General features: G+C 45.3%; 1 protein-coding gene across 2 annotated transcripts; it reads right to left on the bottom strand.

Annotated features, from left to right (window-relative positions):
* Window positions 1-25: 25 nt before the first annotated feature.
* LOC103863523 (chromatin modification-related protein MEAF6) lies at window positions 26-1,552 on the bottom strand. Of its 2 annotated transcripts, none has more exons than XM_009141266.3 (6): window positions 1,276-1,552; window positions 1,081-1,181; window positions 888-957; window positions 568-595; window positions 428-482; window positions 26-339 (listed from the first exon to the last, which is right to left on the bottom strand). In XM_009141266.3, the coding sequence occupies exons 1-6, from the start codon at window positions 1,378-1,380 to the stop codon at window positions 210-212; spliced, it is 489 nt and encodes a 162-aa protein (XP_009139514.1). In that variant the 5' UTR covers window positions 1,381-1,552; the 3' UTR covers window positions 26-209. The 2 variants fall into 2 exon arrangements, with proteins under 2 accessions (XP_009139514.1, XP_033146651.1); XM_033290760.1 differs by having other exon boundaries at window positions 262-339; window positions 370-482.
* Between the last annotated feature and the right edge of the window lie 13,695 nt (window positions 1,553-15,247).

Raw genomic sequence — 15,247 nt, 5'->3', positions numbered from 1 at the left:
ATGAATTAATAATGGACTTATGGACTCTTGAGACCATATATAGTTATCTTAGAAATATTCCACGAAACATCTTATATATTAATTGACGTTATAAATCTGCCACAATAGTTCCTAGATTTACTTTGGTTATGTTCTGGGATGTAAAATAAAAACGTTACAAGCTGATTTGTTTCTTAATGCTTTCAGGCACCACAAAAACAGAAAATGCCTTAGATGAGTGAACCAGGCACATACATACTCGCATCCGGATCATCTTCGTCGTCATAATCTGGTTCTGATGGTCTGTTTCTCTTTGCATCTCTTGCCACTCCGTGTCCTCTCCCTTTCTTCGGTTTTCCCCTGTAATTGGTGAAACCCAAAATCATGTACGCGATACAGACAGGTTATGTATGAACTTAGTAAAGCAAACAGAGTTTGGGAAACTAACTGTCCCGTTGACAATCCACCCTTGGATCTCCCAGGGCCCAATTCAGCTCGTCCATCTATAACATCAAGGAGTTGTAAGTGTCTAAACTGATCCATGAATAGGAGAAGCGAAGTCAGTTTAGTTGAAGTTGCACGGTTTACCTTCTCTTCCAACACCAAGTTCTTCAGCCTGAATACATATCACAGGGAAGATTAACATACCAGTCCAAGAAACTGCGATTAAGTGTAAGAATCCACTCGAAAACAAACACTATTTCCACTAACTAAAGGGCAAATGAGAACTCGAGCCTTTTACATCATAGTTTGTTCAGCTTTGGTGCTTATTTGATTCTGCTTGAGATGTTAGCAATGTATCCTAAACTCTATGTACTATAAATGTAATCATTGGCTCTTTCGGTGATGTTATTACCAACCAACACAAGGAAATACAAAGAAAAAGAAGAGTTTTAGATAAAACATACAGCAGGTGAGGTGACTGAGGACAAAGAGAAGACTCTGTCTTCAGGCTGAAACTTCCTTGATCTCTTAGCACTACAAACGTAGGTTCATATATCAAAAGTCAAATCATTATGCAGAAAGCTATAAACAATGCTATAGAATCTTAGAGAGTATTTGAAGCTGCAAAGAGAATCTAAAGTTGTCAACAAAGCAGACCTGGCAGTGCTTTTGGAGGAAGAAAGGAAGCCTTCGAAACCCTTCAAGGCATTTCCTATATGGCTCGATTCTTGAAGATAGCTTGTCTCCAATTCATATACCTAACACACACACAAAAACAAAAACAAAACAACCCTTATTCGAATTTCTCTAACGAAATCGAAATATTCAAGATTTTAATTATCAACAACCGACCTGCTTCTCGATGCTCCGTAAGTCTTGTCGAAGCTTCTCTCGCTTGTTCAGAAGGGAAGTGAGCATCGCACCTGGATCCCCCGAACCCTTTTGCCCTAACGACATTTTTCCGACACTCCAGATGAGTTTTTGGTTCAATCTCTCGCGATAATAGATTTGCTTTTTCTTTGTTCAATTAGTTTTTCATAATTCCATCGGGAATAAATAAATAGACAAAGATTTCGATTGGTGTAATATTTTTTTGCCAACAACTAAAACAATCTATCTATGTAGAAGCCATTACTTTTGGACCCAAACCTAGACAAAGCCCATTAGAGTATAAGCTATCATTGACATTTGGCCCAAATCCCGTATGATTAGAGTGAAGAAACAAAGTCAACAACGAATTCGATTTTCGAGAACTAATTTCAGACTCGACCAGGACTAGAAGCTGAGTTCATAAGATCGTAGCAACGCTAGCTTAAAAGGGATATTCGCCAACGAACCCTGGGATTCGTGGCAACCACCAAGTCTCTGAGATTTTTGGAATCACAACGTTAGAAAGAAGAGAAAATATGTAGAAAGGGAAGAGAGAAGGGGACACATTTTTTTTTTGACTTAAGGTTTTTATATTTAATTGCAAAAGAAATAAAATGTTTTACAAGCATAGAGCTCTAGTCACACCAACATTAGATTGCCCATCCCATTAAGAAAACCCTTAATTTAAACCCATAGTTAAGATCAGAATACTAATTTGGCAGGCCCAGCCCAAGAGGGGAAACTGAGCAGTCGTGATCAAGGGGATGCTTCCGTCATTACCCACATCTGCATGAGACAGGAGGAGAGCGATGGAGATGAGGTTCTGAAACTAAGGATCTTATCTTTGATTTGCCGATTGATAGTGGCGATGATGGTGTCTGAAGTCTGGAAGTCTCGGTTGTGAAGTCTTTGATTCCGTTCTCGCCACAAAGAGTAGATCATTCCTTGCCAGGAAAGATGAACTAAACGCTTGAGAAGTTTGTTGCCTTGTAGAGAGATTAGCTGGCTGATCGTATCCGACCACAATTGTGATGGCACAATAAACACCGACGAGCAATCTCAGACCAGACCCGCCATGAGAAGGAACACCTGAAGTATAAGTGATCTCGACTTTCATCCTCCAAGTTGCAAAGCAAACATTTTGAGTCCACCGGCAGTCCCCAACTTCGAAGGCGATCCCTAGTAGGACATCTATCCAAAACGAAAAGCCATGTGAGGAAGTTATGCTTAGGAATCCTACCTTTTGTCCAAACAATCTTCGCCCAAGGTGCCATCTGTTCTTCACCCTTCAGTTTCCAATATATCAATGAGGTTTTGTACCTCCCTGTAGGTACACCAGTAACTACCCACTCATAACTGTCTTCTTCTTCCACCAGTGATATCGTAGTTAATGCTATCTGCGCCTGCAACATTGCTTCCAATCGAGGCTGGGGGAGATTCCAATCGCCAGCTCTATTTAAATCAGCCAGAGTTGCAGTCAGGGGGATACCCTGCCTTGAGGACGCATTCGCTGCGAAGTATTCTTTAAGTGATCCAATCGATGACCAGTTATCAATCCAGAAGCGACAATTCACTCCATTCCCAACTCTCAGCCTTATCCAGGTATATACTTCTCTTCTCAGCTTAATTAATTTGTTGGCCAACCAAGAATTTGAAGGGCTCGTGTTTACCGTCCAGTAGTTAGATAGGTTGCCATTTAGGATCTCTGTCTTGAACCAAGCTACCCATACTGATCCTCCTTGGAAGAACAGCAACCAAATTAGCTTAAGACAACAAGCTTTGTTCCATGTTCCCAAGTCTTTGATTCCTAGTCCCCCGCCTTCTCGCGATTTCGTTACTGTCTCCCAAGATACTCTAGCAGTGTGATTACCCTCTATAGAGCCTTTCCACAAAAACATCCCACAGAGAGAGTTTATCTTTGCAATGCACGCCTTAGGGAGTAAAAAATTAGAGCACCAAAAGTTTGTTATCCCCGCAATGATAGTTTTGATTAGCAATAACCTTCCCGCAAATGATAATGTCTTAACTATCCACGAGTTGAATTTTGCCTTGACTTGTTGTATCAGGACCTCACAGTTGGAGAGAGTGAGCTTCTTTGTACATAAGGGAACACCAAGGTATCAAACAGGGAGGAGACCATTTGGCATGCCCGTCGAAGCTTTGATAGAGTCAACTTCTTGTTGTGTTAGGCCGGACGCAAAGAAACAGCTTTTCTGCACACTCACCGCTAGACCAGAGCGAAGCTCAAACTCTTTTAGAACCTGAAGAACATTCTGAACAGAGTCAATGGAGCCGTCTATGAAGATCAGGAGGTCGTCTGCAAAGCATAAGTGTGTGAGCCTTGAGGATGAGCATTTATGGTGATACTTAATCCGTAAGTCAGCAGCCGCATTGTTCAGCATGATAGACAGGATATTCATTGCAATAACAAAAAGGTATGGGGAGAGAGGATCCCCTTGCCGGAGACCTCAATTGCCTTTGAAGTATCCATGAACCATGCCATTATAGCCAACAGTAAAGTTAGTGGAGCAGACGCACGCTTTGAGCCATCCTATTAGCTGAGAGGGAATCTGAAGTCCTTGTAGACAGTTGAAAAGAAATTCCCAGGAGATGGTGTCGAAGGCTTTCGCTATGTCCACCTTGATAGTGATTCTTTTGGGGCCCTGTCTGCGATGGTAACCATTTACCAATTCCCCTGCCAGTGTTGTGTTCTCCACTATCAGTCTGCCCTTAACAAAATCCGTTTGATTAGGGCCAATTAAAGTTGGGAGAATTGGCTTCAGTCGGCGCACCAGTAGCCTTGCGACCAGTTTATAGAGGGTGTTGAGGCAACTGATAGGTCTATATTCTGAAATGAGAGAAGCACCAGGGAACTTTGGAGCGAGAGCGAGGATAGTTGAGTTGGTAGAAGAGGGCATAAAAGAGTGGTGGAAGAAGTGGGTTGTTGCTGCTATAACTTCCTGTCCAAGAAAGCTCCAGGAAGATTTGTAGAAAGCTGAGGTGAGACCATCAGGACCAGGTGCCTTGTTGGGGTTCAGTTTGAAGAGTAGCGAAGTTATTTCCTCCGCAGATGGAATCACAATCATGGAGGTGATTTGAGCGTCACTGGGAGAGAAAGATGTTAACAACCCAAACCAAGCCGGAGATGAGTAAACTGGAGGAACAGCTACTATATCAGGCCCCAGCATATTACAGAAGTGAGTGATAGCGTGCAGACTCATCATGCGAGGGTCCGTGATGATGATCCCCGAGGCCAGAGCGAAGGATCTAATGGAGTTATAGCTACACCGAGTTTGGAAAATCCTGAAGAAGTAGGCAGTGTTCTGGTCTCCTTCAAGCAGCCAGTTGATCCTTGATTTTTGTCGAAAATAGCTCTCTTCTATGCCACGAAGGAAGACCCAACTCTCATGGAGACGTCTTTCTTCTTGGAAATTGACAGTGGAGGGATCAGTTAGAGCTTGTACCTGCACAGATTGTAATAAACTGTTAGCTTCTAAAACCCTCACTTGAATATTTGAAAAATTCTCTCGGTTTAGTTGTTTTAACACTCCCTTAACACTCTTTTGCTTCCAGCTCAGTTTTGTGAGGTTCAGGGCCAGATCTCTGGCTTGACTCCATGTCTCAAGTACCAATTGGTGATAAGAGGGGTGACGGATGAGGTAGTATAGAATCGGAATGGCTTAGTTCCAGCAAGAGGCAGGTGGTGAGCTAGGTCAAGGATGCAAGAGCTATGGTCTGAGAAAAGGGTAGGGTGGAAAGTGGCTGAGCAGTTAGGGAATATGGAGATGACATTGGGGTTGACGAGCAAGCGGTCCAGTTTCTTGGCTATAGGGCTCACAGGACAGTGATTACTCCATGTGAAGAGAGGACCTTGAAATCTCAGATCGAAGACCTCTAGCTGCTGCAAACAGTCCTTGAGCTCTTGCATCTGCGGAGTAGTAATGCCTACTTCCATGATGGAGTGTTCCGAGGGATGCATGATCTCATTAAAATCGCCTCCCACAATCCAAGGTTGAAGGTGGAGATCGAATGTCTGAAAGACTTGCAAGAGCTCAACCCATAAATCAATCCTCTCTATTCTGAAGTTTGAAGCGTAGACTGCAGTGTAGATAAAGGGAGCAGTACCAGGAAGAGTAACTTGACAGGTCATGGATTGTCTTGACTGGTGCATGACCGTGACGCTAATATCATCCTTCCAAATAATTATTATTCTACCATCTTCATCAGAGTCATGATTAGATGCATATCTCCATCCCCGACACAAAGTAGACATAAGGTTAGTAACATTCTAATCTTTTATATGGGTTTCTAATAGTACACCAAAAGAGGGTTTATGGAATCGAATCCAATCACAAAAAGGGGTGTGCTTGCCCGGGTCATTTATATCCCGGACGTTCCAAAAAAATAGTTTTGTACACATTAAGAAGAAGGGTTAGACTCACCCATAGGATGGGATGAGTCTAAAGTGGCCAAAAGAGAGAAATGGTTAGAGGAGGGAGGGTAAATGGGGGGTTTGGAGGAACTGGAGAGGAGGCTTAAGGAGTTCGGGGGGGGGGGAGATAGAGGGGTCAGAACGGGAGCGTTTTAGGGAAGGTTGATAGGAGGGGCTGGGTATATTAAGGGTAGGGTGACTGGCAGATGAGAAGGAAATGGGTGTATCAGTGTTTAGAATTGATAAACGTTTTGCTTTTAATTTTTTAGGAGTGGAGAAAGAGGAGGAGGAGCGGCTATCAGAGGGGGCTTCTATGGGGATTGCAGGAGGTACAACAGATTTAGGATCAAGTGGAAGCGAATAGGAGCTCGGTTTCGGAGAGGGAGTAGTTGTAGCAGAGGGAAAAGCGATGGGAGTTTTAATGGGAGTGGGACTTTTTGGTGTTGTTTTAGCTGAAAGCTTGGTAGTGGATTTTGATGGGGAGGAATGGTGATGGTTAGGTACTGGTGGTTCTTTGGTAGCAGGAGGAGTTTTGGTTTGCGGAGCAGGAGGGGGAGGAGCCTTCTGAGGGGGAGGGATAAGGAGGCAATTCTTAGCGATATGCCCTAGTTCTTTACAATGGGAGCAAGTAGGAGGAAGCCAAGGATAAGCAACAAGAACTTCAACAACCTCGCCAGACTGTCTAGTGAATTCAACAACATCAGGTAAAGGTTTGGTGAGATCAACTTCCACTTTAGCATGCGCAAGAGTAAGGCTAACAAGGTTCTTTGTGAAATCATCTGTTTCTTTAGGTTCACCTACAAGGCCCACTACCAGACTGAGACCATCCTGGTGCCGGAGATCAAGAGGAATACCAGTAAGGTGTGCCCAAATTTTGATTGATGAGAAGGATGGTGCCGTAGACCTAGTAGTAGATGTCCACTGCTGGGTGTGGAACAAGGAGTCACCAACATACCAGTATCCTTTTTCCAAGATTTTTTGCTTCAAGTAATCACTCGTAATGCGAACGTGAACACTTCGGGAGGACGGATTGTTATGAATCTCCAATCTCTTTCCCTTGCCCCATAAGTGGTTAAGAACACTTTGTATCTGACTAAAGGGGGGGGGGGGGGGATCTGCCATTGAAGACACAGACAATGAAATCCTTGTGTAGATCAGCTCCCTTTTGGAAGACAGTATCCGGAATCATGACAGTCGGTCTTCCCGACGCTGAGATGGTGGCTGGTGCTATTCTTTTTAAGGTTTTATCTTCAAATCTGCGAATTTTTTCCACAAGAGTAGGGTTGGGAGGAAGGGGCGGAGGGTTAATAGAGGTTTGAGGGCGATCAAAGGCAAGAGGAGGGGGGGGGGGCAGTGGTTTGTTCAGAAGGCAAAGGAGCAGCATCAGAACAGACACTAGCAACAGTTGGGGTTGAAGAGGATGCTTTATTTGTTTGGATAGGGGAGGTAGGCTTTGGCGGCAGGACAGTAAAAGTTTCATTAGAGGTATTAGGCAGATCTGTAGAGCTAGCTACAGTAGTTGTTGTTTGGGGCTGACGAACTATTGCGTTATCAACAGTTGCTTCAGATCTGGTTTGTGGATCTACAATAGATGCACTTTCCAAGACCATTTCAGTATCGACATTGCAGGGAGCAATATCAGTGGTAGAGAGACCAGCAGAGATCTGTTGGACAGTTGGGGTGGACAGTAGAGGAGCAACAGTTGAGGAAGCTATTGCTCTGGAACGGCGGGAAGGGATGGTTGGGGAGAGAGGAGGGTACTGAGCTAAGGGAAGATGGGATAGAGGGTCAGGTGGGTCTGGGGGGATGAGGTTTCTCTTATTACCGGTGGTACAAGACGACGGAGGCGAGGCGGAGGAGCGGCTACCTGTAGCCCACGGGTTTGACGTTGAAAACTGAGCCAGAGAGCTTTTGACTTTTTTCTGATTTATCTATTCCCAACCTCGAACTCGAACTCTTATCTTTGCAACACACCAACCTCGTCCTTCCTTGTTCTTAGTCTAGTTTAATTTGATTGTAATCCATATTCGTTGCAAAACCCTTTTTAACATCAACATATATAAATCCATATTTTGGTGCCGTTTGTGAGGAAGAGATAAAACGAAGACATCCTTGCTAAATATCTGCCTTAAGGTTCATAAGCGCGATCATGAATCCCACGCTCACCCGTCCTACGTCCATTTAAACACGGAGGGACAATGTCGATATCCCCAAAGCTGACACGACAAAACTGAAACCCTTCCTATTGGTACCGAACAAGCCAATGCAACCACAGCTATTAGAACACACCAGCTGCAGCGAGATTGGAACCGATCGAACGACATGGTAATTGGAGATGATCCCAACAATCGAATCCATACACCGAGACAGAATATCCCCGCCAATAACGCATACCCGTGAGAAAGTGACCAAGTTATGAAGCATGCTTTCCACCCTCGTATATAAGTCCCGAAGTCAAGGGATTGTTCATCGCACCGTAATTAACCGGCTAGAGCAAGCCCAAAGGGATCTCGTAGCACATAGAGCTGAAGCATTCGAGTGATCTAGTTCCTGACCAAATTTACTGATCGCAATCTTGTGCCTTGCAGTTTACTAAAACTAATCATTTTTAAAAATATCACCTAAAGCTAATCTTTCTTTGACAAAATTGATTTAGTTCATTGTTCTTTGTTTGGCAAGTTAGCAATCTTAACATAAAAGGTTATCCCATTGTTTTTTGTTGTATCCAGTAGTGATCCCCTGAAAATGAAAGGCGGAAGCAACAAAGAAATAACCTACATAACATGGAAAAGGAAGCGGGTACGCGGAACCAGAATCGTATGGAAGCATAGAAGCGAGTTTTTTTAAAAAGTTAGAAAGCGGAATCATGTTGGAAGCATATGTAAATATAATATATATAATGTAAACCCAAATATAAAATAAAATTCTGAAAATTAAAAGTGTCTAAACCACACAAATCCAACAAAGTTATTAATCAGCTCAACTAAAAATAAAAATGTTCAATGTCAAAGATCAATTGTTTCACTCATTATTATCTTCTCCATCAAACACAACAGCCTCTAGTTCTGGTTCATCAAGGGAAAGATTTTCAAACTCAATTCTTCCTATATTAAGCTCATCTAAAGAATCAAATTGGTCACCTCCAACATCCCACATCTTGTTAGGACCTTCTTTGTAAGTAGAACTCCTTCTAGATAAGAGATGGAGATTAGTATGCTCAAATACCAGAGCTTCAGCTCTTTGTGGCATAATTGTTGGGGTCAAAATCGGTCACGACGGAATCAATGTCTGAAAGTCCGTAAAAATCAGCATAACCGTTTTTACGAAAAGTAATCTTCGTAAAGATATCTTTACGAACAGCCTTGGAGTAAAATATCGTCCAAATCTCAATCGAACCACTAAATACCGATTGTCCGAAGGCAACGGACATGTATCCAAATCGGCCGCGGACAAGCTCGAGTATGGAAATCAGACCGCGGACAAGCCAAGCTCGATCGATACGCGGCGACCAAGCATGCACACAGCTCGGTCGCTACGTAGCGACCGAGCTCGAGCCAAGCTCGGTCGCTACGTAGCGACCGAGCATCCGTCTCGCTCGGTCGCTACGTAGCGACCGAGCGATCGTCCCGCTCGGTCGCTACGTAGCGACCGAGCTCGAGCCAAAGCTCGGTCGCTACGTAGCGACCGTAGCGACCGAGCGATCGTCCCGCTCGGTCGCTATGTAGCGACCGAGCTCGAGCCAAAGCTCGGTCGCTACGTAGCGACCGAGCGATCGTCCCGCTCGGTCGCTACGTAGCGACCGAGCTCGAGCCAAAGTTCGGTCGCTACATAGCGACCGAGCGATCGTCCCGCTCGGTCGCTACGTAGCGACCGAGCTCGAGCCAAAGCTCGGTCTCTACGTAGCGACCGAGCTAGAGCTAAAGCTCGGTCGCTACGTAGCGACCGAGCGATCGTCCCGCTCGGTCGCTACGTAGCGACCGAGCTCAGCCAAGTTCGGTCGCTACGTAGCGACCGAGCGATCGTCCCGCTCGGTCGCTACGTAGCGACCGAGCTAGAGCCAAAGCTCGGTCGCTACGTAGCGACCGAGCGATCATCCCGCTCGGTCGCTACGTAGCGACCGAGCTCAGCCAAGCTCAGTCGCTACGTAGCGACCGAGCGCTCGTCCCGCTCGGTCGCTACGAAGCGACCGGGCTCGAGCCAAAGTTCGGTCGCTGTGTAGCGATTGAACCTTTCCGAACGTCAATACGACACCAGTTCTTGCATTCTCGTCAAAACCTTCGAATGCTATCTCCCGAAGACCGTAGCAAGCTCAGTCCATGTTTCCCGCCATTCTAATTCATCGATCAAACTTCGCGGATTAGAAACCGCGGAAAACTCGTAGTAAACGTGTCGAGTCGGAAGACGGCCCAAAGGGACCTAAAACACGACTCGAGGCCCATCCTACGATTTTCCTAATCAAAAGCCCGTAAACCACAGCCTGGTTTACGCTTGGTCCACAAGGAAGGATAAATGTCAAGTTTCCGCGGATAAATACGGAAGTTTTGAAGATAATTGTGAAGATCGGGAAAAATGGAATATCTCCATTTTTATGCTATGACGGCTTAAGGGCAGAAGAGTAAAAGCGTAAACCGACCTTGGAGCTAGTATATAAGGAGTCCTAGGCGAGGAGCAAGAGGGAGAACTTTTTAGATTCGGAATTCTCTGCACTTAGAAACTTTAGGCTTATTCTCGACAAGTTCGGTTTCTATGACTGGCACTCAATTACTAGACGAACTCGCCCAGGCAGTTCGATCTCTTGTCCAGCTCTATCAATTGAACTACGTTCGGCTTGATCCTCGAAAGGGGTACGTAGGCAGCCTTTAACAAGGTTCAGTCCGAAATCAATCTAAGCCTTTTAGATATCTTTTTCGTCCTTTGTTATCGAGCTGCGACTCAACTAGGATTAGGGTTTTATGTTGCTAGAACTAGGTAACTCGCTGACGGCCCCTGCGGCCAAAGCCTTTGTATTCTCTTGTAATGATCGCAACGCTCTTACGCGGACTCGAAATAAGATCTACTGTTTTCTCTAAACTCGTTTGTTATCTTTTCATGATTTCCGCATATATTCGATCACTTGTCGTTGGCTCTCGCAGAGATCCGGGACCTCTGGGAAATTAGGGTTTTCCTAGTTTCCTTATTTAAACGGAAATCGACAGTGCGAATTTCGGTTCCCACAGTTTGGCGCTAGAAGGAGGGGGGTTACGGATTACTCTTACTCATGGCCACAAAACGCTTGATCGAAACGATGTTTGGATATATGAAAGACAAACTCGCAGCACTGACTGCTCCTATGGCCAACGCTTACGCAAACGCCGTAGTTTTCAACAAAATCGAAAACTTAGTCGCGACCTTCCGCCACAGGAAGAGCACTAAAACAAGCTCGCGATTCCTCCCTGTAAACAAGAAGGGAAACGATAAATCTTATCAAAACCCCGTAAACAAATCTCGATGCATAAGGGTTTTACCAAAACACGTTTTCCGAAAACATTTCGGAAGGATAAAAACTTGTTCTCCCAAAAAAACCGCTGAAAAACCCCTACGTTAATCGCGGAAAAAGGAAACACAACAAAACGATTACACAGCTCGGTCGCTACGTAGCGACCGAGCACGCACACTGCTCGGTCGCTACGTAGCGACCGAGCACGCACACGCTGCTCGGTCGCTACGTAGCGACCGAGCACACACGCTAGCGACGCGAGCAGCGTGCGTGCTCGGTCGCTACGTAGCGACCGAGCACTCACACGGCTCGGTCGCTACGTAGCGACCGAGCACGTACGCTGCTCGGTCGCTACGTAGCGACCGAGCACACACGCTGCTCGGTCGCTACGTAGCGACCGAGCACACACGCTGCTCGGTCGCTACTTAGCGACCGAGCACGAACACGCTGCTCGGTCGCTACGTAGCGACCGAGCACGCACACTGCTCGGTCGCTACGTAGCGACCGAGCACACACGCTGCTCGGTCGCTACGTAGCGACCGAGCACACACGCTGCTCGGTCGCTACGTAGCGACCGAGCACTTACACGGCTCGGTCGCTACGTAGCGACCGAGCACGCACACTGCTCGTCGCTACGTAGCGACCGAGCACACACGCTGCTCGGTCGCTACGTAGCGACCGAGCACTCACACGGCTCGGTCGCTACGTAGCGACCGAGCACGCACGCTGCTCGGTCGCTACGTAGCGACCGAGCACACACGCTGTCGGTCTCGGTCGCTACGTAGCGACCGAGCACGAACACGCTGCTCGGTCGCTACGTAGCGACCGAGCACGCACACTGCTCGGTCGCTACGTAGCGACCGAGCACGCACACTGCTCGTCGCTACGTAGCGACCGAGCACGCACACGCTGCTCGGTCGCTACGTAGCGATCGAGCACACACATGCTCGGTCGCTACGTAGTGACCGAGCTCAAGCCAACTCTCCACTCGCTACATAGCGACCTGTAAGGCCTCAGAAAGGTCCTCCTTTGGGTTCTCTTTTGAATCCTCGTCGAAACGCTTTTCGTTTCGTCTCAATCGGAGTTTCCGTTGAGATTTTACGACGAAAACAAGTGGGACTCGTCTCGGCTTGCTTCCACTCGCTACGTAGCGACCTGTCAGACTGTCAGTCGCTACGTAGCGACCTGTAAGGCCTTAGAAAGGTCCTTCTTTGGGTTCTCTTTTGAATCCTCGTCGAAACGCTTTTCGTTTCGTCTCAATCGGAGTTTCCGTTGAGATTTTACGACGAAAACAAGTGGGACTCGTCTCGGCTTGCTTCCACTCGCTACGTAGCGACCTGTCAGACTGTCAGTCGCTACGTAGCGACCTGTAAGGCCTCAGAAAGGTCCTTCTTTGGGTTCTCTTTTGAATCCTCGTCGAAACGCTTTTCGTTTCGTCTCAATCGGAGTTTCCGTTGAGATTTTACGACGAAAACAAGTGGGACTCGTCTCGGCTTGCTTCCACTCGCTACGTAGCGACCTGTCAGACTGTCAGTCGCTACGTAGCGACCTGTAAGGCCTCAGAAAGGTCCTCCTTTGGGTTGTCTTTTGAATCCTCGTCGAAACGCTTTTCGTTTCGTCTCAATCGGAGTTTCCGTTGAGATTTTACGACGAAAACAAGTAGGACGCTTCTTGGCTTGCTTCCATTCGCTACGTAGCGACCTGTCAGACTGTCAGTCGCTACGTAGCGACCTGTAAGTCCTCAAAGGGTTCTTCCTTTGCGTTCTCCTTTGAATCCTGTTCAAAATGCTTTTCGTTTCGTTTCAATCGGAGTTCCCGTTGAGATTTTACGACGAAAACAAGTGGGACTCGTCTCGGCTCCCTTCCACTCGCTATAGCGACCGAGATGACATCCTCACTCGCTATAGCAACCTGTCAGGCCTCAAAGGGGTCCTCCTTTGCGTTCTCCTTTGAATTCTCATCGAAACGCTTTTGGTTTCGTCTCAATCGGAGTTTCCGTTGAGATTTTACGACAAAAACAAGTAAACCTCATCCAAAACTCCTTGGCTTGTTTCTGCTCACCCTACCTCCATCTTTGCGTTCACTTTCGAATCTCGATCGAAACGTCTCTTGTTTTGCCTCGATTGAAGTTACCATTGAGACTTTACGATATAAAAAAAAAAAAAAAAAAACCGCAAAGACCTATTTTCTCGCATGGATTCAGATTAATCGTATAAAACGGCAAATGGTTAGCTTAACACCTTAGCCGCCTTAACTATACGATTACGTTGGACCTTTTTACAAAAATCGACGTCTTATCTAAGGAGAAGATAACAGTCAAGTTCGGAAGATAAATGTCAAGTTTCAAAGGGTAAACACCAATATCGGAAATGGCGAACATACACGAGAATAGGAAACGGAAATGAGCACGCAAAACTGAGAAGGGACAAAACTGCATCTTCGAGAGAACTAAGGTATTTCCGACTTGAAATTTTTGAAATCAGACTTGGAATTTTCGTAGGAAATTACTTTGAGGCTGCCATAGAACTTTAGGGAACGTAAAACCTAGGCGGATAGTCTAGCGAACTAAGTTTTAAGCGATTTTTCCTGTCTCGATATATTGTCCCATAATTGTTCATCCAAATCTTGCAAACCGATCTAAACTCTCCGAAAGTCGAGAAATGATCGCCACGCATATCAAGCTCGCTTCCTAAAGAGAGAAAAAGTTAGAGACATGAACGTCGTCTTAAAACCGATTCGTTTCTGGCAATTTTCTCGGAACCGACATATCCCAAGTCGTCAACGTGGAAACAACCAAATCACAGTCCAAGCGTCGTCTATAAATCGTCCCGAATTATCGATCATTCCAAACATCAGGAGAGGAAACGTACACAACCCTTCAAAGTATCGGTTCAACCGTTTTTCTTTCGTAAAAAAAAAAAAAAAAAAGGGGGAGTAGGTACGTATACTATACTCGTATACTCCCAAACTTCAAAAAACTTCTGCAAATCGTCAAGAATAGGCAAACGACAATCTTAATATTCGTCTAAACGCTAGCAACATATCCAGACGATCATGAACATAATCTCAAAAACTATACATCATTTCTTGTCGCAATCATGCGTACAGAAAACTTGTACCAATATCAAACTGAAACTCGACGATTAGCCAAAGTATTGAAGCCTTTTCCGGCTTCAGAAAGCCAGTTTCGTTTTAAACTTAGCGGCGAGAAATCTTCAATCACCAAAGCATTTCTTTCAGTTTCCGTTGTACCAAGTAAGTCACGGAAAAGTATCGAAAACATTTGCGACGAAGAAAACTCGAGAATATATGTAGCATCGTGCACATTAAAAGAAGCACTTTCCTCCCGATGGTTAGCTAGATCCACTTCTGGTTGACCAATTCTTTCAAGAAACAAATGTGTCATGAGAATCCTCTCGAAAAACCTATGAAAAACGTTCCGCGACTAGATCGTATTGAAATAAACTTCGGTAATACTCCATGGGTAACGCCAAGCAACCTTCACCTAAGATCAAAATCACAGCGGGAACGTTTCTCGTAGAACCCGCAGAAACAATCTACTTTGACATATGTATACATATCACTGATTTACGACCTTCGTAAAATCGGTTATATGATATGATAAATTATCGTATAGCCCACAATCGGAAATCATATGATAAATTCTTCATAACGAAACTAAGTCCTAACAACCAAACGGTTAACGGAAAATCTAAACTTTTCGAAAATTGACCAAGTTCAATACGCTCCACAATTCACTTTAAGCCCGCAACGTTTTAACCACAATACGCGGCATGTAAGGAAAAATTCATAACAAAGCTTCTAGAGCTATACGAAACATCCTAAAAAATGCACGAAATATATCTCGGAATGCCAACTCTTCACAAAGCACCATGAAGGAAAACACTTGTTCCCATGGACAAATTTACACGACACCTCAGTCATAATTCCTCGATCGCAAACAAAACTATTAGCATCCGAACAGGAACAACAATTTTTGGCTGCGAACATTCTTAGTCAAACCAGAATGTTTCTCAAACACAGGG

Source organism: Brassica rapa, chromosome A04 (genome assembly GCF_000309985.2).
Source record: "Brassica rapa cultivar Chiifu-401-42 chromosome A04, CAAS_Brap_v3.01, whole genome shotgun sequence".
Lineage (NCBI taxonomy): Eukaryota > Viridiplantae > Streptophyta > Magnoliopsida > Brassicales > Brassicaceae > Brassica > Brassica rapa.
This window is presented reverse-complemented; position numbering and strand designations above follow the sequence as displayed.

Coding starts and splice junctions, on each gene's coding strand:
- LOC103863523 (XM_033290760.1), bottom strand. CDS start 1,380: ATGTCGTTAGGGCAAAAGGGTTCGGGGGATCCAGGTGCGATGCTCACT. Junction 1,182..1,275: donor TACGGAGCATCGAGAAGCAG/GTCGGTTGTTGA, acceptor TGTGTGTGTTAG/GTATATGAATTGGAGACAAG. Junction 958..1,080: donor TCCTCCAAAAGCACTGCCAG/GTCTGCTTTGTT, acceptor CTACGTTTGTAG/TGCTAAGAGATCAAGGAAGT.